Genomic DNA, 23,412 nt, shown 5'->3' with positions numbered 1-23,412 from the left:
TAGTATAAAACGTTAATTTTATTTGAAGCAAACATTATATATGTGCATTAATTTAATTTCTATACACGACACTTATGCATACTGTCATGTATGTCATTAGTTAAGTATATTATTCTTGACATATGTTTTAAAGCGTCAAGAAATTGCACAAAAACTTATAAATTTATTTCTTTTAGTTGCAATTTTTTTGGAAGAAAAAACTAAAAAAAAGTTTTGCCAACAACTATTGTTAGTTACTCCCTCCGTCCGCGAATTAAAGCCCCATTTGCCTCTAAATATTTGTCTGCGAATTAAAGCCCCATTTGCCTTTTTGTACCCTTTTACCCTCCCTCTTTACTTTAAATTACTACCCTTTGCCATTAATTATCCCACCTCATTTTTTAACCTACTTAATTATAGATTTAAGTATTCATCCTTAATTAATGCAAAATAAATTTATGTCTATTAATTTAGTCTTTCTCTCTCAAATGGAATTCTAGAGAATTCCAATTCATTTCGCCGTGGTTGCTGGATGAAACCGAGCCGCCGCACCTTCCTATCTCTGAATCGGAGAAAACGACGTCGGTAACTGAAGCGGCGCCGTGGTTGCTGCCGGATACTGAAGCGGTTCGTCTCCCTCTCTCTGAATCGGAGCAGATCTCGCATGTCGTGACCCCGGACGCGGCGATGGCGTGGCGGCGCGGACCAGCCCTGGCCGTGACCGGTGGTGCGAGCGACTCCCGCGCGGCGGTGGTGCGCAACATCCTGACGACGTTTGATGCAGAAGCGGCTTAGGGCACTGGATTTGCGAATATCCTTATGGCTCTTCTTTGATTTGGGAATTTGTCGAGAACTGGAGATTTTCCCAAAAATCGAAAGGTGATTTTCACAAAAAAAAAAGACCTGTTGGACTGTAGTGATGGCGTCGGCGAGCGAGGGAAGGGCTGAGAAGTCGGAGGAAACGGCGAGGAGGGGAGGGTCGATCGATATCGCCGCGCGTTGGAGTTTTTCTGCCCTAGCTCTGTCAGAGGCGCGAGCGCGAGGAATGAGAGGCCTGGGAGTCGGAGGATACGGCGAGGGAGGGGAGGACCGATGAATATCGCCGTGCGCCGGTGGTGTCGATGTCGGAGATCGCCGAAGACACGATTTGGGGATGGAGAAGGCGGAAGGATAGTGGATTTGGGGCAGACACGATTTGGGGGTGGAAGATGAATTCTATGAAATGAGATTGAGTGACTTTGATCACACATATTTCGAATTCTGCCTTCTTTCTTTAATTAATCAATGAAACATTTGCCTATTAAATTTCGAATTCTGCCTATTAAATTAATTAATCAATGAAACATAAAATTATTAAATTTCGAATTCTGCCTATTAAATTAATTAATCAATGAAACATAAAATTAAGACTTAAATTGAAACATAAAATTAAATGGAAAGCTTAAAGTCAATAAAGTAAAAGCATTCTCTTAAGTAAAGATTAGCAAAAAGTAAACAACTACCCTTATCTTTTACCTACAACACCTTTTTCAGCTTTCTTAGTCTCCGTGCCCAACAGTAAATGGGGCTTTAATTCACGGACGGAGGGAGTATATTATTCTTGACACAAGTTTTAAAGCGTCAAGAAATTGCACAAAAACTGTCAAAATTTTGTTTTGTTTTATTTTTTTTTAATGCAATTTTTTTCTAAGATAAAACAAAAAAAGTTTTGTCAATTTTTAAGAATGAAAAAATTAAAATGCAAGTTATAACTTATAAGGTTCAAAGTTCAAACTCTTGACCTCCTTTCAAAAACCATCCTCAACCAATTGCACCAAGATTTATAGTACTCCATAAGAAATGAAGGCATACCTTTCAATTTTTATCCGAAAAATACTTAATAAACTCAAAAAATTCAAAATTATAGCCTGAGTTAGAAACCTTCACCCCATCTCATCTCTCTTCACTGTTACGTTAAATTCGAAACCAATCTCAAAATTATTCGCCATCGTCGAATCCCCTACAAAACCCTCTGGTATTTTATATTTCTTACTCTTCTTTTCCTTTCTTAAGCTAGTGCTATCTTATGTCTGTGGATAAATTTGAAATTCTGCATATTTTCTTGGCATGCAATTGCTGTAACCGTATTAAATAGTGGCATATTAAGCTGATGCAGATTAGTGGTTGTTAAATATGAAGATAATTATTTTGCTTCTTCAAAGCCCTAATTGTACTCAAACGAAATCCCTAATTCTACTCAAACAATTGTGGGTTGTGGCTTCTGTTGCAAAGAAATTTAAGTTCACCTAGTTTGCTTTGGTTGTGGCTTCTTTAATTAACTGTACAGGAAGCGTTTTGTGATTAAGAGTCGTGTGTTAGACTGAGCTGGATTGGCTGGAATGAAGATAATGCATTATAAGCTAGATTAAAAGGACTTATGTTATAGAGTCAGTCTTATTATTGATCCTGATTTTGTGGTAATAAACTCGTTTTATAAACGTTCTGGATGGAGTGAAACCTGTTTGCCATTGGGAGTCGTAGAAAATTAGGCTGTACTCAGCTCTTTATACTGCTAGAAAGAACTTTATAATCCATTAGAAAATTGAGCTTAACTGTAGCTCCATGTGTAAGATGCTTCAGCCTGCTTTTAACTGCGCTCTCTGCGTGTAATTACTTCACATGACGTGAGGTCCTGTTTTGTTGTAGTCTTTTAAGAGAATGGTATAAACTGGTATAGCATATGCTTAGCATGATTATCTGTGTCTGTAGTTATCCCAACGTTAGGACATGTGAAGGACTGAATTTACGATGAAGGTGTAGTAAAAGTTTGACAATATACAGATATTTAATCTACTCTGCATATCATTGATGAAATGAGATTTGTCATGTTTGTTGCATATACAGATAGGTGATTACTTGGATGTGGCAATCACCATAATAGTACTTTTGAGTTTCTTGATATCTGAGCTTTATATATTTTTCATTTATATTCGATGCGAGGTTTGCGTTGGTTATTGGATTGTGTTTTAGGAACCGACTTTACCCTTGCTTCATGTTAGTAGATGGTCTTATATTCATTAGATATTCTTATGGAAGATGACTAAGCTAACCGGTGTCTTGTAAAGGACCATGTCTTCCTATCCGTGAGGGTTTGATACTACAATCATCTATTATCTATCTTAGGTGCCTAAGTTTAGATGCTGCCAAAGATTATTGATCTCTTATTGGCTACACCCTTGAGTCATTTTGCTAGGCCAACCAATGCATGGTGCAGTTGGTTTTTCATGTTGATTAGGATAGGATAGGTAGATATATTTTGGTTGTTGAGATACAGGATTTCTCATCCATGAGGAAAGTTCTGATGAGAGGGGAATAACTAGTTCAAAGTGCTACTCTTTTTTTTTTTTTTTTTTTTTTTTTCTGGTTACTATTGGGCTTCCAATTTTGGCAGTGTTTGAGGTGGCAAAGTCATCTTGACATAAGGTTTAAGTTTATAGCACCATTACAAAGAATATAGGGTAGAGAAGCTTTGGAGATGATCAACCGTCTAATTTCTCCCCAAATGGCCTAGGTTTCTTACTGAATACTAACTGAATCACTGAATTTAGTGAATAAGAGAAAGAATCTAAAACAATAGAGAATGAAACCAAGAAAAGTAAGTATACATGATGGTTAATAACCATCATCTATACTAGGGACTATGCATGACACCACTATACTTGACGGTCCGCAGAGGGCATGGATGACGACTTTTAGCCGTCATCTATGAGCGTTTCTCTTGTAGTAAAAAGGAGAAAAATATACTCCCTTCGTCCCCAAAAAGTTTGCCCTAATTTTCTTTTTGGGATGTCCCAAAAAGTTTGCTCTATTCTACTTACTTTCTAATTTTGTACATGACCAACACCATCAATTTTTACAATTACAATTCTTTAAACATTATTTTTACACATGATCCCACCATTAAATAATTTTTTACCAATTTTTATTAAAATTTGTATCATATCTCCTGAGGCAAACTTTTAAAGAACGGAAGAGTAATATTTTCTCCTTTTTTTTTAATATAATATTTTCCAATGAAAATTTACATACAAATAAGCAGCCTTAAGGTAGAAAGCATTGTGAAATAGAGTTTCGTCGGATGAGAGACGAAATGATGACCTCTGGTTCTGTTCGCCAACGTGACATTTTTCTTCTACTACTCAAAAATTGCGAGTTTCAGATATCTGTGCGTTTGCAGCTATGGAGAGCGCTCTTTTGTGTGCTTCATCTCGCTTCGTTTCTTCACATTGTGAGTTTTGAGCTATTCTATCTTATATAATTCTACATATTCTATTGATTAACTCTTCACAACTGTTAGCAGATCACAACAAAGCTGATGCTTTCAAAAGCAATTTCGGAAGTATGTCTACTGGAAAATTGCTGTACAGTAATTCCATTTTCAAAAGAAATACAGGAACAACACCAACAAGGCGTGCCCTTATTTCTTCCGTGGTTCGAAATTTCTCCCATCTTTTGGTCAATTTAGTTCCCGTTGATTCGTATATTCGATCTCTTTTATTTGATATGAATGAAATTACGGGATTTAAAAAAAAAAATTAATCTCGAACAAGTTTTCCTCATTTCTATTCGCGAGCATTGTGCTTGCAGGCTGCAGCACTTAGTTAAACATTTTTCGATGAATTTTACGTAGAGTGTAAATATAATTCAGTGTCAGATTTTATGGTGCAGCTTGATCGGAAGGCTAAGAAAGAGACTGTTGTTATTCCGGATCCTGATTACCGAATTCCAGTTGTGCTTTTCGGTGAGTTCTGATGCTTGAGAGCACCAAATTGGAAATGCTTTTGCCTTTCTGCTACACAATTTGAATCATGTACCTTGCTTGTGTTGCTTCAGCCTGTTTTAGGATATTTTCATTTATTTTGAGTGATAGGATAGATATATAATATTATATGGGATAATCTATCATTTACATTCATGGATTGATTAATTTTGAACTTTCTTGATCATCTAATCCTTCAAATACTCAAATTGTATATATTTATCTATGATTCCTATCACACAAAGTAAACCCCCCTTAAAAAATATAAGTTCTTGTATGATGGTTACGACTGAAATTCTGAGTCTCTCTTAACTTGGACAGGAATGGCTGGTGGTCTTGTTTACGCCGATAATTTAGTAGCGGCAGTACCTGTTGGTCTTCTAGGGTTGCTCCTTCTAGTCCAGGTAATGTTAGGTTCCTTATGGTAGGGATGCTAATTCATATCCACTTGCTATTAGCCGATAAAAGAGTAGATGTTATTGCTAGATCAGAAACATAGCTTCATAGGAGTAAGTCATGTGATATGTTTTGATCACTAGACAACTCTTCTTGTTCTAACATCATGATGGCTTTTTTCGTTTCTTTCTTTCAGGCAACAAGAGTGAGATTCGTCTTTGATAAGGATGCCCTGGTTTGTTCACTCATTCTGAATAACACACCTCATTTTCTAAAATTCATTTCGTCTTGCTTTGTGTTAGTGTTGTTCTTGATGCTTCGAATAGAGTTCTCCTTGTAATCTAAGTTACCGGTTATTCAAGACAGGTTCCAGTAGGTATTAAATTAAAACTTTGTCTTTTGCTAATTTTTATGAGGATTTTTATATGACTATACTTCTATCTAGAGCAGTTTGTTACCCTATGGAGACCATTTTTCAAAAGATGCCAATGTCCTGTGTGCCATATTGACATTTTTCTATACTAATGGTGGACTAGATCCATGAATCTGTGGCCTCAAAATGAGTGAAAAACGTGACTATGAGTCTTACGACTTAAGATGTTATGAACTTAGCAGTCTCATAACGTGGAAACGAATATGCTAGTCTGAGCAGTTAGCAAATTAAAATGTCTGGTATGTATGAATGCCACCAGTACTTAAATCGATGAGGCCATATTTAGTTTGAGATAACTTTGTTGCAGATATCATAAAGTTCTATTCCCATCTAGAAGAAAAGCTCGCCCTCTTTTATATTTTGACTATAGTCCATGGCATTCTGGTTTGCTATATCTCAGCAGCTTATACCAAATAAACCTCATTACAGGAGGTAAAAGTTGGAGATCAGCTTAAGGACTCAGGTGAAAATGTTTTTGTGGGTGGAGAAAACCGGTGGAAGTAAGTGCAGCTTTTCTTTAGCTGATCATTTTCTCATGAGATCAATTCGGTTTCTTATTCAATAAATGATCAGATATTCAACATTTGTCAACTGGGAGCTCTGGTGGCCTTCATTCCCAATCCTGGTTTATTTTAAGGAGACACAAACAAAACCTGAAGGACAAATCCATTTTTTTCCAGTAATTTTTGTAAGTGTTCTGTTTGGTAAAAAGAGGCAAATGTATTAGTTTTTTTCCTTGAAGCGTCAAACTTTGGACGACTTCGCCTGATCTTCTTTTTTGATGTCATGCAGAATGGTAAACAACTCTATAATGCTTTAGTGGAAAGATGTGGTCCTTCAAAAACTAGCGGACCCAAGTAAGCGTTACACATAAGTTCACAGCTGAAATGAGATGGGCATCTGTGATCAAACAATAGCAAGGTATATTGCCACTATGATTAAATAGTGTATTACAAATGAAGTGCTCTATACATTCAGCCACTCTTTTTCTGCCAGTAAATATATATTTTCATCAACCATGCATATTCAATTTTGTTAATCCCAGAAAGAAAGCCCCTCTGCATGTTATGTTTAATCTTTGACAAATAAATGGCCAGACTTGCTGTTTAATTAAGCTGTAAAGTTTACCACTATGATTTAATCATTAATCCTTGACAAATATATGGCCAGATTCTTTTGTGCACTTAAATGTTTAATCACAAATGCACACACATATAAGTTTATTTTGATTTGATGGCCATATTTTGGGTTATTGCAGGCAGTGGTTCCATCTATGTCTGGAAGCAATTGAGAAAATGCACCATAAGGTCCATAACCTTCCCTCATTGTAACAAGTCGTTTGTTACTTGTGTTGATGTGTGTAGCAGATATGTAGCTATGTAAACCTTTACTCATCATCCTGTTAACTATATAATCTTGTATATAATATTTTATAACTCGATTGATGTAGTTTTCTGCTCACATTATTTTGAGACAGAGACTCTGGTGTGAACTTTCCTCAATTAATGGTAATTATTAATGAAATATTAATTAGAGGTTAATTATGGTTACATGATTTCAATTATAGCTAATTCTATTAAAAAAAAAGAATATATAGTTAGAGTTATTGTCACAGCTATGGTGGTTTGGCGGACTAGTTGGAAGAGTAGTCTTCGCCGCGGCAGTGGACAAAAATGTCAAGTTTTTGGCCGGGGGTTATGATCTGTCGTGTAGGTAAGAATGGGCGAGCTCAATATTATTATTATTATTATTAATGCGAGTCAACTTAATTTCGAGCTAATTCAATCTCGGCAATCCAACATCTCCTCTTCTCACATCTATCTCTCACTAATATTTATAAATGTTCACAAGATCTTTATTAAGGAAACCCACAAGCAAAATTTGTAAAAAATCTATCTTATAGCAAACAATAACCACACCAAATTAGCAATGTGGGTGGGAGGCTGCACTTAGGGTCGAGGCCCAACAAAAGACAAGTTCATAATAATTACATTTATGCTATCAAACTTTATAAATTCCACCAAACAATGGAAACACTAGAAACACATAAATCAATCACTAAAATCAGGGTAACTTAATTCAATATCGAGGTACGTACGTTACTTTATCTAAATAAAGAGCCCAAGTGGATTATTCTTGACAAGACCTCCTCGATATATCCACTATTTTGGATAATTTACTAATATTATAGTAATTCCGAATCGCCACGTACCATTTTCAATTTCTATAAAGGAAAGCTATCATTAGGTAGTGTGTGTCTTGTTTAATTTTTATAAATTTATAGTCAAAATATCGATCAACCTTTTAAAGAAAACATTTTCTAACAAAAAATAAATAAGGAAAAAGTGGGCATAGTTAATATGAGGAGAATGAGAGAGAGTGGCACATAAAAGGCCTCCCCCAAATTTGAGAATTACGTAAAGGAGAGGAAAAAAAAAAGAAAAGATAAAAAAGAAAAACCCACGCGGCGACGCCTCTGGTTCCGCGCACGTTAACAGCCCCGCCCGCCCATCCTCGACCCCCCCAGGGCGCACGATAGCCTGCCCTCCCTAAGCGGTGGCCTCTCTCATCTTTCTAGATCCTCCAAGTCAGCCCCCGCCTGCCGCCCCTTTAACAACCCTACCCCACCGCACTCCTCTCCCATTCATTATGCCACAACCACTCATCACCACCACCTCCTCCTCCTCCTCCACCACCAAACCCCCCTCAGATCTCTCTTATCCTGCGCACTGCCCCCCCAGATCTCCCTTATCCTGCGCATCCTCATCATCATGGCCGCCAGCCTATCCCCCTCCTCCACCTCCAACCACGACGACGACAACAACAGCCACATCCCCACGGCCACCCTAGCCCTCCCCTCCACCTCCTCCGTCTCCCGACGCCTCCCGCCGCCGTGCTGGTCCCCCGATGAGACCGTCGCCCTAATCGATGCCTACAAGGACAAGTGGTACTCCCTCCGCCGCGGCAACCTCAAAGCCACCCACTGGCAGGAGGTCGCCGACGACGTCGCCGCCAGGTGCCCCGCCAGCCCCCCCAAGACCCCCGTCCAGTGCCGCCACAAGATGGAGAAGCTCCGGAAGAGGTATCGCTCCGAGATCCAGCGCGCCGCCGCGCACGGCGGCGTCCGCCGGTTCACCTCCTCCTGGGTCCACTTCCAGAGCATGTACTCGATGGAAAAGGGCCCCAATCCCGCCCCTTCATCCTCCTCCTCCTCCGACGAAGAAGATTACAATAACAACAACAGCGTCAAACGGATAAACGATTTGTATAATTACAACCAAAAAGGTGCTTACGGTAGCCAATTGCCTGAGAATAATGGGGCGGCAAGCGGTTTCCGGATCAAAATCCCGGGCCGGGCCACCGCCGGACCTACTGTGGCCAAGGTTTATTCGAAATTCGATGAGATGGGTGGTCCAAACCCTACTAACCCTAACCCTAGATTTACAAATTATGCTGCAGGTGTTAATGGGGCTGCCTCGAGTAAGATTTCTAGGGATAATTTTGTTGGGGTGGGCCAAATTAGGAAGAGGGCTGGTGAAATTCCGAAAAAGAGCAAGGGAGATGATGGTTTGAGTGAGCTAGTTGCAGCAATTCATGCTTTGGGGGAGGGTTTTATGAGAATGGAGAAGGCGAAGATGGATATGGTGCAGCAAATTGAGGAGATGCGGATGGAGATGGAGTTGAAGAGGACGGAGATGTTGCTCGAGTCTGAGCAGAGAATTGTCGAGGCATTTGCTCAGGCGATATCCGAGAGAAGTGCCAAACGGGCGAAAAGAAATTCGACTACGCCTGATTGAAATCAAGAACTGGAGTATGGTTGAGCAGTGGAAGTTTTGGTGCATTGGAATTTCTGTGTAATTTGTGTTCGGAAAAGTGAAGATTTTTCCTTCTCTTCCCACCACAATCTGCCTACTTGACTCTAGCATTTAGGCATTTGGTGTGGAAGTTGGTTAGTGCTATGTAGCTTTGCATTTTGGTAAATTTATTCATGAAAAAAGCTATGCTGCTCATGGAATTTGTAAATCTGAAATTTTCACTGTTATGTTTTGATAAATCATGCCACAGTTCTTATGTTCTCTAATATTTTTGCATTGACTGTCTGTGAGTATTTGATCTTAATGTGAAGGTTAGTCATGAATTCAATCTTGCTCCGAGCTCGATGTTCTTGGAGGAACAAGCAATGATGTTCAACATGTTCTTATTGTAATTGTATCAAGAGGATTTTTCGAGGTTGAATTGCATTCTTGATATGTTCTCTTTATGTTATTATTCAAAATTTGTTACTTTTTCTTGATTTTAAAGATTATCCTGCACCTGGAAGTTTTGTGTTTTTAGTTTTCTGTTGGTGGTGGGTTTTGTATTGGTAAAAAGAGTGGTTGGTTATGAAGGACTTTGTATCTTGTGTATTCTGTGTAGTGTAGGATTGGAAATGAGATTTTCTTATCTTTGTTTCTCAGCCTAAGAGTTATTCTTACTATAGCAGAGGCGTTGTTGGAAGTTGGTTGCTGCTGCATTCAGGTTTACCAAATCATTTTGTTGTGTAAATCAGAGTTTCTTGTTGAGCTTGTAAATCTTTTTTTTTTTTTTTTTGATATATTACACAAGTAAATAAAGAAATTTTTGTTATATAAATCAGTGGACTCGAACTCAAGATCTCAGACCTTGAGCATTAACCACCTAACGCTAAGTCAACATACGCACACGAGCTTGTAAATCTTTGTTCTACTTTATGTTGTCCCACATTTGTTTCTTGCAGAAAGGTTGGGTTGGCAATGAGTTTGAAGAATGAGATTACAGCTATCTCTTTGCGAAATTGCAGATACACAAATGTGAGTGTGAACTTGAATCGAGATTTCTAATGATCTATATATATGAGTTTGAAATAGGACACATAATCTTTGTTTCCAAGTAAAACATGAAAGATGAGATCACATCTACAGATGATGCAAAATTAGCAATAATGAGATAAAGCTAATTAGCGATAATCATATGGCAAAACAGATGACCCAATCCCCATTTTTTCTCAACACTCATCATTATCCACCACAGCAGCAAAGCGAATTCATAAACCACAGTCGACACAGAACAAACCCAAGTCTAGAATACAACTAAGCGTCTGAAGATTGAAATATCTGTTCAACATCTGTAATGGTGCTCCGAGCATCATCAATTTCTGAACCTTCTTTTTGACCAGACTCCTCCAGCTCGACCTGCAGCAGTTAGGTTCGAATATTAAGTTTTACCAAGCAAGATCAAGAAACAGTCATCTTGATAATATCCATACAGTCATGGATTGAATGAGATCGTCATCTGCTGTTTCTCTTTCAATCCTTTTGGGAGATCACATAAAAATGATCAGTCATCGAAAGCATGGCAGAAGCAGTATATGTAATTGTGTTGCGTAGAATGGACAATCTGCCACTAATATATCAATACGTGTGCAAGAACCTTCTAAGATAGTTCTAATGCCTCCCTCTTAAGGTAGTTGACAATTTGAATCACAAATACTTGTTAATCCCAGCATCAGATCAGGAGAATTTTACATTTTTCTTCGTCTTGAACCATTAGCCAAAGACTACAATACTGAATGTCTGGAAAACGAAAATCTAAGATTCATTTAACATCTGAAATTACTTCAGAAAGGCAGCAGCTCATGAAGGGCTCAGACGCTCAATCGCATGCTTTTCAATGTCAAATAGAACGAGCGCAATCCAGTTATCATTCATGGATTAGAGAACTTATCTTGCAGAATGACCTTGATTTAAGAGTCACATATCCCAGAGATGCAAATGACTATCAACAATTATTAATAATTTTTTTTAACTTTATCCCTAGATGGATAGAGTAAAAGATTTATCAGCATCAAGATGAAATTTCATTAGCAGAAAAGTTATGTTAGCACTCTAACATGAGTGATTACCAGAGTGCCTTTAAGATCACTTAGAGCAGCCTCTAGACGCTTGCGGCAGTCAGGAACCATCATCCTAGATTCAGCCAGCACATTTTCCTGATCGAAATATATCAAAACAGAAGTTACAGATAAACAAGAAAGAAATAGCAGAAAAAGGGCATATTTGGTTCAGTCAAGATTCTTCTAGCTAGCAAAACCATCATTTGACTGTCAGAGAACTCTCAGCAATTTAATAATAAGATGATTGAACCAGAATCGCACTACACAAAATGTATAGGTCTGTGTAGACTGTGTTAAATGAAGTGTTGTCTCAGCACATATCACTCTACTTGCATCATTTGACCTCTTTGTAATTGTAATTGTATCATTCTTTTATTAACAAATCCATAGCCACAAATCAGCATACATTCCATCTTCTTTGTACTTAAGTATAACAAAAGAAATGGTGCAAAACCACGACACAATCCCAACTCGTTAATTAGCCATGATCCTTCATCAGAGTTATGTTTTTTGCTACAGCTCCCCTCAGTTACAGATTGTACGCACTCAACCTTTCAAAACCTAACAAAATATACAGTTTCAAGTGCTAATACGTCCCCTTTTTTATACTAATCTTATTTGATGCAAATAAGAAATAAAAAATCAACACATCAAACAATACAAGTAAACTTTAGCAACTAAAACTCAACAAGAAGCAAATCAAAGGCCAGTGCATATAAATTTCTCAATTAGCAAAAATTCAAATACGCAGAATCAAGCATTACATTACATTTTGAGGTATAACCACCTCACCAATTCTATATTAGCATAATGAAAAAAGAAATCCAGCTTTAAATTTCAATTGGAGAAAGAATCAAAGGCAAGCAGGCAATAATTAGTAAAATTGAGAGAAAATTAGGGCACGGCGTACCTGCTGTTTGAGATCATATGGATCGGCGCCTTTTGCCTTCATATCGGCGGTTTTAGCAGACTCTGTTTCGACCTCTTTCTCATAGGAGTGAAGCTCCTTGGCTATTCTCTTGCACGTTGATGTCTTTATCTTCAAGTTCCTCAATGTCGCCATTGTTGTCTTTCTACTAGACGCAGTTTCTGGAATTACTTCTGTGAGGGAGAGAGCTTACTTGATTTCTGCGGGAGATCTACGCTTCCATAAATATTAAACCAATAATATTAGGAATTAAACCAATAATATTAGGAATTTTATTTAATAATATTAGGAATTAAACCAATAAATATTAGGAATTAAACCAATTTTATTTAATAATATTAGGAATTAAACCAATTAACCAAAATTTAAAAATTAAATTAAATAATTTTATTTAATAATATTAGGAATTTTATTCGTCACAGGTTTTATGGATAATCGATGAAATAGAAAGGATATTTTCAATTTTTTTTGTGAAATGCGGGACAAAATACCCTCTCGAGGGACGAAATACCCTCTCGCGGGACGAAATACCCTCCAGCGGGACCAAAAACCCGCAAAATTACAATTAAAAAAAAAAATTGCGGGACTGTGAGGGTACCCTCATACCCGCAGCGGGTATCCGCTGCGGGTATTCGGGTACCCGCATCGGAAAAGAGGGTCGGGTGAGGGTGCCGTTTTCGGCAGTTTTCGTCCCGCGGGTACCCGCATTTTGCGGGTAGGGTACCCGCGGGTACCCGATTTTCCACCCCTACTTCCATCAGCAGAAAACTAAAATAGTAAAATAAAAATAAAAATAGCGACTATATGTTCTTTACAAATACTCCGATAAATGCATAGAATAGTTATAGAAGTATCTCACATACTCCAATTTTAAAATTTGATTTATATTCTGAAAAAGACAAAAAAAAATGGAATCAAAGTCGTGTAAATCGACGGTATTCCTATTTCCTAATATAAGCGTCTTCCATAACTTATTTGGGTCGAGACAATTTTATGTGTGTTACTGTGTCTCATTCTTATATCTATTATTTTATAATAGTATGAATTATATTGAAGTTTTATTTCAAAAAATTAATTTTTTAAAAAGTATATACCATGACTTTGAATTTATCAACATATTATTAGCTAATAAAAGTGAAATTAAATGATAAAAAATAATTATATACCCTAAATTGATGGAATAAACCCTAGTTAATAATCACAAAATTAAACTAAAACATATAAAATTGAAATTAAAGAAAATATACATAAAATAAGTTAAACAAAATTGAAAGTGGGACACAAAGTGTAACATAAAGTATGGTACACTGAATCTCATTCTATTTGGGTCGGAAAAAAAAATCTAATCTTACTATCTTAGTGGTCTTTTCTTCCTTTTTCACTTTTTCTTTTCTCCTCATTTTTCCTCCTCTTCATGGTCGTCGCCTCTACATCTCCGACGACTTCATTTGTCAGCCATCCACCATCATCGCCGTCCCTTTCCTCTATCCTAACTCTGCGACTCGACCCCGCGTGCGCACCCAATCACAATTCCACGCTCGTGCCCCTGATGTCGAAGTAACCAATTTCATATGTATAAATATGTTACAATATATGTGTATTTGTGTGTGTATATATATATATATTTATGTTTAAATATATATATATATATTTTTTAATCACATAACCTCGTGCCCACGCCAGGCGCTAGGGTGCATACGGTTGTGCTCTACAGGCACGCTCGCGGCCTCGCTAGGGGCCCACCTTGAGTGCACGTTGCGCCTTCGCGTCTCTCGGGCGCGCCCGTGTTGAGCGTGGTAGTGTCGAAGCAGCTAATTTTATACTCCCTCCGTCCCCAAAATTAGTTCCTCTTTGGGGACGGCACGGGTTTTAAGGAAAATGGTAAAGTGTATTGATAGTGGAGAAAAATATGTTATAATTAATATTGGGAGTGGTGAAAAGGTGAAAAAGTGGTATAATTAGTATTGGGAGTGGTGAAAAAGTGAAAAGTAAGAATAAATAAAGTATTATTAGTGGTGGGGTAGTTGTCCAAAAGTAGAAAGAAAAAAAGAGGAACTTATTTGGGGGACGTCCCAAAATGGAAAAAGAGGAACTTATTTCAGGGACGGAGGGAGTATGTATATTTGTGTTACAATGTATGCCTATGTTCAAATATATACATATATAATATGCATTGTATTTTATTCACATAATCTCGTAAGTGCACTCGCGGCCTCGCAATTGGCATGCTCGCGCCCTCGTTGTCATATTTTTAAGGGACGATATATAATATCCCTCTATATTTTTAGCCCTGAAATGCCTATGACACGTGTCGCAATTTTATGAGCTCACATAACCATAATTAATGCATAATCAATATTTGATATATATGACCTTATTGAATATAGCTAGCATTGGTTCACTCTATAAAATTTGTGAGTTAATTAGTTGACTGAAATAACGTCTCGACCGTTGAAAATCGAAGTCTTTTTTTTAGATACTACTATATAGAATTGAGTTATACTTATCTCTTTTCACTATTATATATAGAGCCACCCCCATCTGCAATAACCTTCTGAAAATGAGAGTATTAGAAAATTTTCTTCAATTAATGAAACTAATTGGCATGACCAAGAAAAATAAAACATCAACGTCGATATATATAGTTGCTGATTAATGAAGAATTAAAAACTAGTTTCTGTCGTATAAAAGCAATTGATTATATTAGATCTTGAAATTTAAGGGGCCTTTGCTTTGCATTATTCATGATTGAGTATTTTGATCTTTCATACTAGGATTGTTTCAATCTCACTCTTTCAGTGTGATATGAATAGCTCAAATGATATAAGTTATCAAAGATCTTGAAATATCTCAAAGTTTCAATCTATATAATGAATTATTTTTATCTATCAAAGTTAATCCTCCAAATTAAACGTCCTCTAATTATATTAATTTCTAAACCTCAGTTAAGGGAGCAATTACTATTCAAGATTGATAATATACATAATTGAGTATGTGTCACTCCATCACAAGGATTCCTCCAATTCCACTTTTTTCAAGAGAATATGAATCATGCAAGCAAATTATTTCAAATTAATTATCAAGAGCTAGCACTAAGATATATATATGAATCTAGACGCCACTTTATTTGTACAATAATATTTGAAATTCACATACACCAAGAAACAAATTAAGGATCTCTTCTTTAAATTAAAGAAATTAAAACACTATCACCTCCAAGAATTTGCACAAGCTATGTGTGGTGACCATCGAAATTCAGTGCTACTATTGCCCACATTAAACCTCTTCCAATCCATCAAAACGGCCTTCAAATCCACGATTTTGGCTTTAATAGTGCGACAACAGTTTGCATGAATAGTGATTACCGATTCAATATCTTGGCTATCACTGCAAAATCCACTGAAATATTGTGTGTCGAGAAATCTTGCAGCAATGTCGAACTCTTTTAATGCACCCATGTCTCTTATTAGCATCTGCAGCACGTCTTGCTCTTTCATCCCCGTCGCGTTCGACCTCATGTCGTACCATTTCTCAAACAACGACGTCGTTTTGTTGCTCGATCGGATCGCGTAAAACCCCGTGTTGATCGGATTATCTTCCGAGAATGGATCTCCGGTGAAATGATCGGTGCTTATTTGCAAATCAAACGTCCCATTCTTTCTTAGTCTCGCAAATGGATCCCTTACCCATATAACGTCAGTATCCTGCATAAATAAATAATAGTAGTAACTCTTTTTACATTATTAATTCAAAAAAAAAAATTATACTGTTGAGCTCAGAGAAAGGAAAAAACACTCACACTTTAGCCTTCTAGGTGACTCGAATCCCGACCTATTGGTTGGATGATAAGCGTCTTACCAACAGACTGCGCTTCATCGTCATTATTAATTAATTTTAATTTACTATAATGTTTAAGTTTAAATTTATAATTAGTTCTAGTTCTATATATGTAATTAGGATTTATAATCATTTTTAGCAATTGATTCTCATTTTTTTTGTTTAATAGTTGAATATTCCATAGTTAAGGCCTATAATTTCTATCTAGCGAAGAATTTAATAGTGGGAACACCTTGATTGGCCATTTTTTTTTAATAATGTGACTTATTTTTGTTGCTAAGAAAATTGTCTGAGTTTGTAAGTTTTTTTAAAAAACTAATAACTTATGACAAGCATAGTCAAATGTCAGCATATATAAAATACGAGATTGAAACACGGGATGAAGAGAAAAAAAACGTACGGTGAATATGAAGCCGTAACCTCTCTTGAGAACATCAAGGAGGAAAGCAGTCCTCCTCCACATCATCTCTATAAACTCTCCCGACATGTATAACTTCTCCCCGGAAAAATCACCGGCGCCGCCGCCTTGTTCCGCCGCCAAGAAGTAGCAGTTCAAGTGGCGGAAGCGGCACCTCTCGTGAGCAGTTTTATCCATGGAAACCACCAGCAGATGGCGGAGGAGCGGCCGGGTTTTCTCACCGATCCAAAAACCCTCAAGAAAAATATCAAACATTGAGGGGTAATCGTTCTCGTATGGTTCGACGTAGGCCTCGTTGATGACAGCGATGATCACCGTCTTGTCTGGCGTTGAGGCCTTCTCCAAAACTATTCGGAGCTCGTCTCGATGCACCAATGACTATTTGAACAAAACACAAATGGAATACATGAAGATTTGATCAATTGCATGAGAATGTATATTGAAAAAAATTGATTAAATTGCAGATACAGCTCACCGAGTTGGAATTGATGGAATGGGATTTTTCTGTATAAAATAAGATGGCATTGGTGGTTAGCTCTTCACGATAATTGAGAAGTATGATTGCTGCTAGAAATACAGAGAGGATTGCTAGATTTTTGTTACTAGAGTGGCACTCCATATTTCCAGAAATTTTTCATGAGCAAGAAGCTAATTAATTTAGAAATTTTTATTTTGGAGGGTGAAATGAAATGGTTAATCTAGAGTCACAAGTCATGCAAAAGGACAAAGGTTTGGCATGGCTAGAATCCTAGAGCTATAATTCTTAATTAAATCAAATTCTCTATATTTCGGATCTCATTCCTCATTTAGTACTAATAGTTGACCATAAATAAATAAGAGTAGATTAACAAATGCATATATAGTAAATATGTATTAATTCGTTCGAGTTACAATAATTTGTAATTTTTAAAATTTAATGTTTATAATTCGTAAACATGGACATATATAATTTGTGTTTTTTTTTATTGTTTAATTTTTATAATTGAAATGTAATTTATTTATTTTTTATTACTATACTTTATGTATTAAATCCTTTTCATTTTTCCTTTTGTGTTGAGAAAAGTGAAATGGTGAGGCCATTAATATGATCCTCTCTGATTACATATACATAATATAAATAGATTTCATTGTATTGAATCTTATATTTTACCAACAAATTAAGATGGACGGGTCAATTTGCTGCGGAACCGTGATATGTTGTAATATAAATAAAAAATAGTTTGTGCTTTAAATTGACTAATTAAATTATTCTTATTAAAAAGATTATTTGAAAACTCGTGTATATATTATAAAAATATTCTCTTTCCTACCTGACGACAATTTAAAACCTACATTTAATTGCCAACTAGTGGATTTCAAACTAATAGCAAAATCGGCCCAAATTAGTTTTTTTTAAGAATGAAATTATTTCTCTTCTCTTTCGTCTTTTAATTTTTTATTTATTTATTTCATTCATCTTTTGGTTTTTTCATTCCGAACATTCTACAATTTAGTTTTCGAATATACTTCTGTTATTTTATACTCCTATACTAGTACATTCTCCCGTGCGATGCACGGGCCACAATATATTTATTTATTTTTAAAATTTTAATTTATATAAATATATTATTCCCTCCGTCCCATTCTAATAGGTTCGTTTTCCTTTTTGAGACGTCTCACTCCAATAGGCTCGTTTTTCATTTTCAGTAAAAAAAAATGTACTTAACTGGTGTAAACCACGCCACTTACTCCTGAAAAGTAAGTTTCTTAATAACAAAAAAATTCTGTTAATTTAAATATTAGTATTTGATAATTTATCAACTTAATGAGTAGGAGTATAAGTATTAAATTTGATGAGTATTGTATAATAATTAAATTTACTGATTATAAAGCATATAATTTAAGTGAATCTCATTTTGAGCAAATAACACTAAAACTATCAATAACAATATTAATAGACGTCATATAATAATTTTGGGCTCTTAAACGTACGAACTGCATTATTATTAAAAGTTCATATTTAAATAGCCCAAAAATAATTACAAAAATAGAAAAAATACGAATAGTATAAAAACAAAATATAACAACAAATATGTTTATACAAACAAATAAATAATTTGTACATATTATTAAATAAATCTATATTACAATTTAAATTCTAATTTTAAGATAAATAACTATTTTTTTACAAATTCATATTGAAATTTCCTTCTCCTTAATTGCATTAAATTAAAATAATTATAATCAAAAGAGAAGAGAACATGATAAATTTTGTGGAGAGAGATTAATATATAGATAATATAATAACGTGGAGTGAATAAGGAGAGAGGGGAAAAAATGAAAGAATATAGAAAAAGAAAGAGGAGATAGAAATATAATCACTTTAAATTTTTAAATTATAATAACTTATTTATTTCAAATTCACATTTAATGATTTTTATATCAAATTAAAAATCTTGTCATGATCTTTAATTTAAGATACATGTCGAATATATTTTCATAAATTAAATTTAAAGATTTTTAGAAAATCATCTAAATATGAAAATTAGGTTAGAAGAAAGAAAAATTTGGAATTGAGAAAAAATGGGTGAATGTATAAGAAAATGAAGAGAGAGAAAATGTGGGGAAAATGATAGTAGATGAAGCGTAAATTATCTCACATTTCTACTTTTCTCTCTCCTCTCACCCCACTCTCTTTTAATTTCTAAATTTTTATCCTTAGTTGACGTTATAATTGCAAAAATGTCATTAAATTGGCAGGAAGAAAACTGGTGTTTTATATTATATATAGATGAGGCATTGCCCAAAGACTCTCATTTGTGAGAGGTTTTGGGTTCAATCCCGCCTGCGTGCGGTGAAGTTTTCCCACTTTAGGTGGTGCGTGCGGTGTAGTTTTCCCACAGTTGTGTGGTGTTAAGGTTTCGCCTGCGTGCAGAACCATAATTGATTATATTCAAATACCTTTTGTAATTCTTAATTTTCAAAAAAAAAAAACTACATTTAATTTTTTTCTCAAATCTCCTTCATTTTATTGTCATTTGCCACTTATTTTTGGGCACTGTTAAATAAAAAAAAATTTAAAGACATCGTTACAGGTGACTCGAATTCAAGATCTTTGGTCTTAAGCATTAATGTCTTACCGCTTGGCCTATTGGCCAACACACGCACACAATCTCCTTTCATTTTATATTTTCATAATTTTTAATTATAGTTATAAATAACATATCACTATTAACATTAATATTTATTAATCAATCAATCAATAAAGAAATAATTTATACTCCATAATATTATTTCATATGTTATATAATCATAAAAAAATAATATAAAATGATTATAAATCGAATTTCGACCGATTACACACCCGGGTGACAATTGAAAAGAGAAAGATAAAAGGGGGGAGCGTAACTAAAGCACTATGTGTTCCGGGATTTTGCACAAGCCATATGTGGTGACCATCGAAAATTGCTACTACTATTCCCCACATTGAATCTCTTCAAATCCATGAAAACGGCCTTCAAATCCACGAGTTTGGCTTTAATAGTGCGACAACAGTTTGCATGAACAGTGATTACCGATCCAGCATCTGGGCTGTCTCTGCAAAATCCACTGAAATATTTGGTGTCCAAATATCTTATAGTAATGTTGAATTCTCTAAGAGCACCCATCTCACTTATTAGCATCTGCAGCACGTCTTGTTCTTTCATCCCCGTCGCGTTCGACCTCGTGTCGTACCATTTTTTAAAAAACGACGTCGTTTTGTTGCTCGACCGGATGTAGTAGAATCCGGTGTTGATCCGACGATCATACGTTAATGGATCGTTGGTGAACCGATCGGTGCTTATTTGCAAGTCGAGCCCATCGTTGTTCATTAGCTTCGAAAATGGATTCCGAACCCATATAATATCAGTATCCTATATCAATACAGCACAATATTAGATAATTATGCAATTATTCTTTGGGTTATAGACTGTTATAGTCAATTTTTGTTTATATATAATTGATACCAATTCATTTATTATATTTATAAGTATAATAAAAAAGAATACTAATTTTAACTGTATATATTTGACCTGAATATCAAAACAAAAATTTTTTAAAAAAAATTCACAAGAATAAAATTGATATTGTCAAAAAAGCAAAAAAAAAATTAAAGGAAAGAAAAAAAAGAAATGTGAAAATAACAAAGAATTGAAAAATAGGTTTTTCAAAAAAGTTGAGAGATGAGAGAGAACTTTTTTAAAGTTTTAATTTTTAAATAAATATAACTTTTATATTTTAAATTCAATATTTACACAAATATATTAACTTAAAGCTCTTGTCTTGATCTTAATTTGATATGTATTTTATAATTAGCCAAATTTCACAATTTCGCAAAGAAAAAAAAAAAACAAAGAAGTTAAAGAAAAATGCAATAAAAAGAAAAAATAAAAATTACAATTCAATGTTATTATAATCACGAAATTGCCACTCAATTTTGAAATTGATTTCAAAATTGAAAGATATCTTTTTAATATATTATAGATTATAGAGTATAGAATAGATAGAGGTAGGCACGTGCAAAAAAAATACGAGATTAAAATACAACACAATTTAAGAGAAGAGTCATACGGTAAATATGAAGTTGTAACCTCTCTTAAGAACACCGAGTAGAAAAGCAGTCCTCCTCCACATCATCTCTATAAACTCTTCCGACATGTACAACTTCTCCCCGGCGATCCCATTGCCGCCGCCGCCTTCTTCTTCCGCCGTCAGTAAGTAACAGTTCAAGCGGCGGAAGCGGCACCTCTCATGAGCAGTTTTATCCATGGAAACCACCAGCAAATGGCGGAGGAGCGGCCGGGTTTTTTCACCGATCCAAAAACCCTCGAGAAAAAGATCAAACATTGAAGGGTATGGCTCGACGTAGGCCTCGTTGATGACGGTGATGATCACCGTCTTGTTTGGCGTTGAAACCTTCTCCAAAACTATTCGGAGCTCGTCTCGGTCTACCCATGAGTGTTTCAACTAAACAAATTAACACAAGTCGACAAATAAAATTCAGAAATATTTTATTTATTTGATTAATTGCATTGAAAATGTATTTGAAATATATTTATAGCTAACCGAGTTGGAATCGACAGAAGTGTATTTATCTGTATAAAATAAGGTGTATTCTTCCCAACAATAGAGAAGTATGATAGACACTAGAAATAAAGAAAGGATAGCAAGATTTTTCATGAGAAGAGTTATTTAGATTTTTATTTTAGAGGGTGAAATTAATTGTTGATAAAAAATTTCGGGGCTCATTTCTCTTTTAAAAATAAACGATCGGTTATTTATAACGAATGCTTTATTCATATCTATTTTTTAAACCTATATAATCAATAATAATGATTACGGTTACGGATCCGCGATTATAAGAAAGATCAACATTCGCCTCGTTTTTGCACATTTTTGTTTCTGAAATTAAGTATTTTAGTGATTAATTTATTATATGGATATAAAGATTAGCCATATATATATAATATTCTAAATTAGAAAATATAATTTATTAAATATTTATACTCTATATATAGTATAAATACATTTTATAATCAATACATTCTATATATAATTATTTTAAATTGTACGAGAGGAGACAACAATAGTAAAGCTAAACTAAGGCTGCGTTTACTTTGATGGATAAATTTATCTATGGAAAATGATGGATAACAAAAATTTATGCCTTTAAATATCTCATTTCTTTTCCAATATTTGACACAAAAGCATTTTTCCTTCCTTATTTTCACTTCAAGCATGGATAATATTATTCATCCTTGAATTGAAAATAAGGAAGAAAAAATACTTTTGTGTCAAATATTGAAAAAGAAATGAGACATTTAAAGGTATAAATTTTTATTATCCATTATTTTCTATGGATAAATTTATTTATCAAAGTAAACGAACCTAATAAAAAATTGAAGGATTTTGTAGGTCAATTTGTCGATTAAGGCTTGACAGAAGAATTTTATAAGTTTCCAATAACTAAAGATACAGATCATGACATCGTATTTCAACTCTTTTGGTAAGATAGCAATTAGTAAATCGGATTGTATTTTGTATATCGTATTATATATATACATCTTAAATTTTTAAGTTGAGCCTCTCTTAATTATATATATATGTATATATATGCTTCCTTATTACCCATTTACCCTACTCTAAATAATTTTCTTTATACCCATATGTTTATATAGAAGCATACACATACACCTACTGTTGGGTATTAAAGCAAATCCCCCAATTTTGTATACCCCTTTCTTTTGAAAATATATCTTCAAAATTGTACTCCTTTTTCTAAAATCTTTCCAATCGAATCGTTTCAAAAGAATCAAAACCTCTATTTTAAAATTAAATTAAGGTTTCCTTTGTGGACGCACCAAATTTGAAGATGATGATTTGTGAATACCGCAAAATCACTTGGGATCTTTTGTTTTATCCTATATTGTGTCTCGCTTTTAATTATTTTTTTTCTTGAATTTTAATTTTTTATATTTTAGTTTAATTAGTTAACTAACTAAAATTCATTCATCCAATAAACATAACTATTTTTTATATTTATTTGAATTAATATCTAATTATATGGGTTAATTAAATCAAAGTTATGTTATATAAGATTATTAAATTTTAACTTTTATAATAAAAATTAATAAAATTCAGAGTGATATACAGTGGAACACAATAGGGTATCTTAATGTTTCATTACAGTCCA

At 34.7% G+C, this 23,412-nt stretch overlaps 5 protein-coding genes across 9 annotated transcripts; 2 read left to right on the top strand and 3 right to left on the bottom strand.

Moving 5' to 3' along the window:
* The first annotated feature begins 1,707 nt into the window (after positions 1 to 1,707).
* LOC131020579 (uncharacterized) lies at positions 1,708 to 7,147 on the top strand. 5 transcript variants are annotated; one of them, XR_009100721.1, is made up of 10 exons: positions 1,708 to 1,993; positions 4,196 to 4,246; positions 4,319 to 4,449; positions 4,687 to 4,759; positions 5,099 to 5,181; positions 5,370 to 5,408; positions 6,036 to 6,106; positions 6,180 to 6,294; positions 6,399 to 6,527; positions 6,865 to 7,147. XR_009100721.1 is itself a non-coding variant. In XM_057949494.1 (9 exons), the coding sequence occupies exons 2-9, from the start codon at positions 4,198 to 4,200 to the stop codon at positions 6,465 to 6,467; spliced, it is 630 nt and encodes a 209-aa protein (XP_057805477.1). In that variant the 5' UTR covers positions 1,802 to 1,993; positions 4,178 to 4,197; the 3' UTR covers positions 6,468 to 6,641. The 5 variants fall into 5 exon arrangements, 1 of the variants encoding a protein (XP_057805477.1); XR_009100722.1 differs by having other exon boundaries at positions 1,722 to 1,993; positions 4,178 to 4,246; XR_009100719.1 differs by having other exon boundaries at positions 1,802 to 1,993; positions 4,316 to 4,449.
* Positions 7,148 to 7,905: 758 nt separating this feature from the next.
* On the top strand, positions 7,906 to 9,687 carry LOC131020578 (trihelix transcription factor ASIL1-like). The gene has a single exon (XM_057949493.1). The coding sequence runs from the start codon at positions 8,378 to 8,380 to the stop codon at positions 9,401 to 9,403; it is 1,026 nt and encodes a 341-aa protein (XP_057805476.1). The 5' UTR covers positions 7,906 to 8,377; the 3' UTR covers positions 9,404 to 9,687.
* A 749-nt stretch (positions 9,688 to 10,436) lies between these two features.
* Positions 10,437 to 12,684, bottom strand: LOC131020577 (tubulin-folding cofactor A). Its single transcript, XM_057949492.1, has 3 exons — positions 12,428 to 12,684; positions 11,527 to 11,613; positions 10,437 to 10,816 (listed from the first exon to the last, which is right to left on the bottom strand). The coding sequence occupies exons 1-3, from the start codon at positions 12,578 to 12,580 to the stop codon at positions 10,715 to 10,717; spliced, it is 342 nt and encodes a 113-aa protein (XP_057805475.1). The 5' UTR covers positions 12,581 to 12,684; the 3' UTR covers positions 10,437 to 10,714.
* A 2,808-nt stretch (positions 12,685 to 15,492) lies between these two features.
* On the bottom strand, positions 15,493 to 17,542 carry LOC131020576 (uncharacterized protein At1g28695-like). The gene is made up of 3 exons (XM_057949491.1): positions 17,176 to 17,542; positions 16,683 to 17,078; positions 15,493 to 16,149 (listed from the first exon to the last, which is right to left on the bottom strand). The coding sequence occupies exons 1-3, from the start codon at positions 17,317 to 17,319 to the stop codon at positions 15,655 to 15,657; spliced, it is 1,035 nt and encodes a 344-aa protein (XP_057805474.1). The 5' UTR covers positions 17,320 to 17,542; the 3' UTR covers positions 15,493 to 15,654.
* A 2,512-nt stretch (positions 17,543 to 20,054) lies between these two features.
* LOC131023616 (uncharacterized protein At1g28695-like) lies at positions 20,055 to 22,113 on the bottom strand. Its single transcript, XM_057953157.1, has 3 exons — positions 22,060 to 22,113; positions 21,291 to 21,686; positions 20,055 to 20,593 (listed from the first exon to the last, which is right to left on the bottom strand). The coding sequence occupies exons 1-3, from the start codon at positions 22,111 to 22,113 to the stop codon at positions 20,096 to 20,098; spliced, it is 948 nt and encodes a 315-aa protein (XP_057809140.1). The 3' UTR covers positions 20,055 to 20,095.
* Between the last annotated feature and the right edge of the window lie 1,299 nt (positions 22,114 to 23,412).

Source organism: Salvia miltiorrhiza, chromosome 4 (genome assembly GCF_028751815.1).
Source record: "Salvia miltiorrhiza cultivar Shanhuang (shh) chromosome 4, IMPLAD_Smil_shh, whole genome shotgun sequence".
Taxonomy (NCBI): Eukaryota; Viridiplantae; Streptophyta; class Magnoliopsida; order Lamiales; family Lamiaceae; genus Salvia; species Salvia miltiorrhiza.
This window is presented reverse-complemented; position numbering and strand designations above follow the sequence as displayed.

Excerpts from the sequence above, each read along its gene's own strand:
- LOC131020579 (XM_057949494.1), top strand. The coding sequence starts at position 4,198 with ATGGAGAGCGCTCTTTTGTGTGCTTCATCTCGCTTCGTTTCTTCACAT. Across the intron at positions 4,450-4,686 it reads GTGCCCTTATTTCTTCCGTG|CTTGATCGGAAGGCTAAGAA; the intron begins GTTCGAAATTTC and ends TTTATGGTGCAG. Across the intron at positions 5,409-6,035 it reads TCTTTGATAAGGATGCCCTG|GAGGTAAAAGTTGGAGATCA; the intron begins GTTTGTTCACTC and ends ACCTCATTACAG.
- LOC131020576 (XM_057949491.1), bottom strand. The coding sequence starts at position 17,319 with ATGGAGTGCCACTCTAGTAACAAAAATCTAGCAATCCTCTCTGTATTT. Across the intron at positions 17,079-17,175 it reads ATTCCATCAATTCCAACTCG|TCATTGGTGCATCGAGACGA; the intron begins GTGAGCTGTATC and ends TTGTTCAAATAG. Across the intron at positions 16,150-16,682 it reads GTTACGGCTTCATATTCACC|GATACTGACGTTATATGGGT; the intron begins GTACGTTTTTTT and ends TTATTTATGCAG.
- LOC131023616 (XM_057953157.1), bottom strand. The coding sequence starts at position 22,113 with ATGTGCAAAAACGAGGCGAATGTTGATCTTTCTTATAATCGCGGATCC. Across the intron at positions 21,687-22,059 it reads ATAATCGCGGATCCGTAACC|TTGAAACACTCATGGGTAGA; the intron begins GTAATCATTATT and ends TAATTTGTTTAG. Across the intron at positions 20,594-21,290 it reads GTTACAACTTCATATTTACC|GATACTGATATTATATGGGT; the intron begins GTATGACTCTTC and ends GTATTGATATAG.
- LOC131020577 (XM_057949492.1), bottom strand. The coding sequence starts at position 12,580 with ATGGCGACATTGAGGAACTTGAAGATAAAGACATCAACGTGCAAGAGA. Across the intron at positions 11,614-12,427 it reads CATATGATCTCAAACAGCAG|GAAAATGTGCTGGCTGAATC; the intron begins GTACGCCGTGCC and ends TATTTCGATCAG. Across the intron at positions 10,817-11,526 it reads GTGATCTTAAAGGCACTCTG|GTCGAGCTGGAGGAGTCTGG; the intron begins GTAATCACTCAT and ends TAACTGCTGCAG.
- LOC131020578 (XM_057949493.1), top strand. The coding sequence starts at position 8,378 with ATGGCCGCCAGCCTATCCCCCTCCTCCACCTCCAACCACGACGACGAC.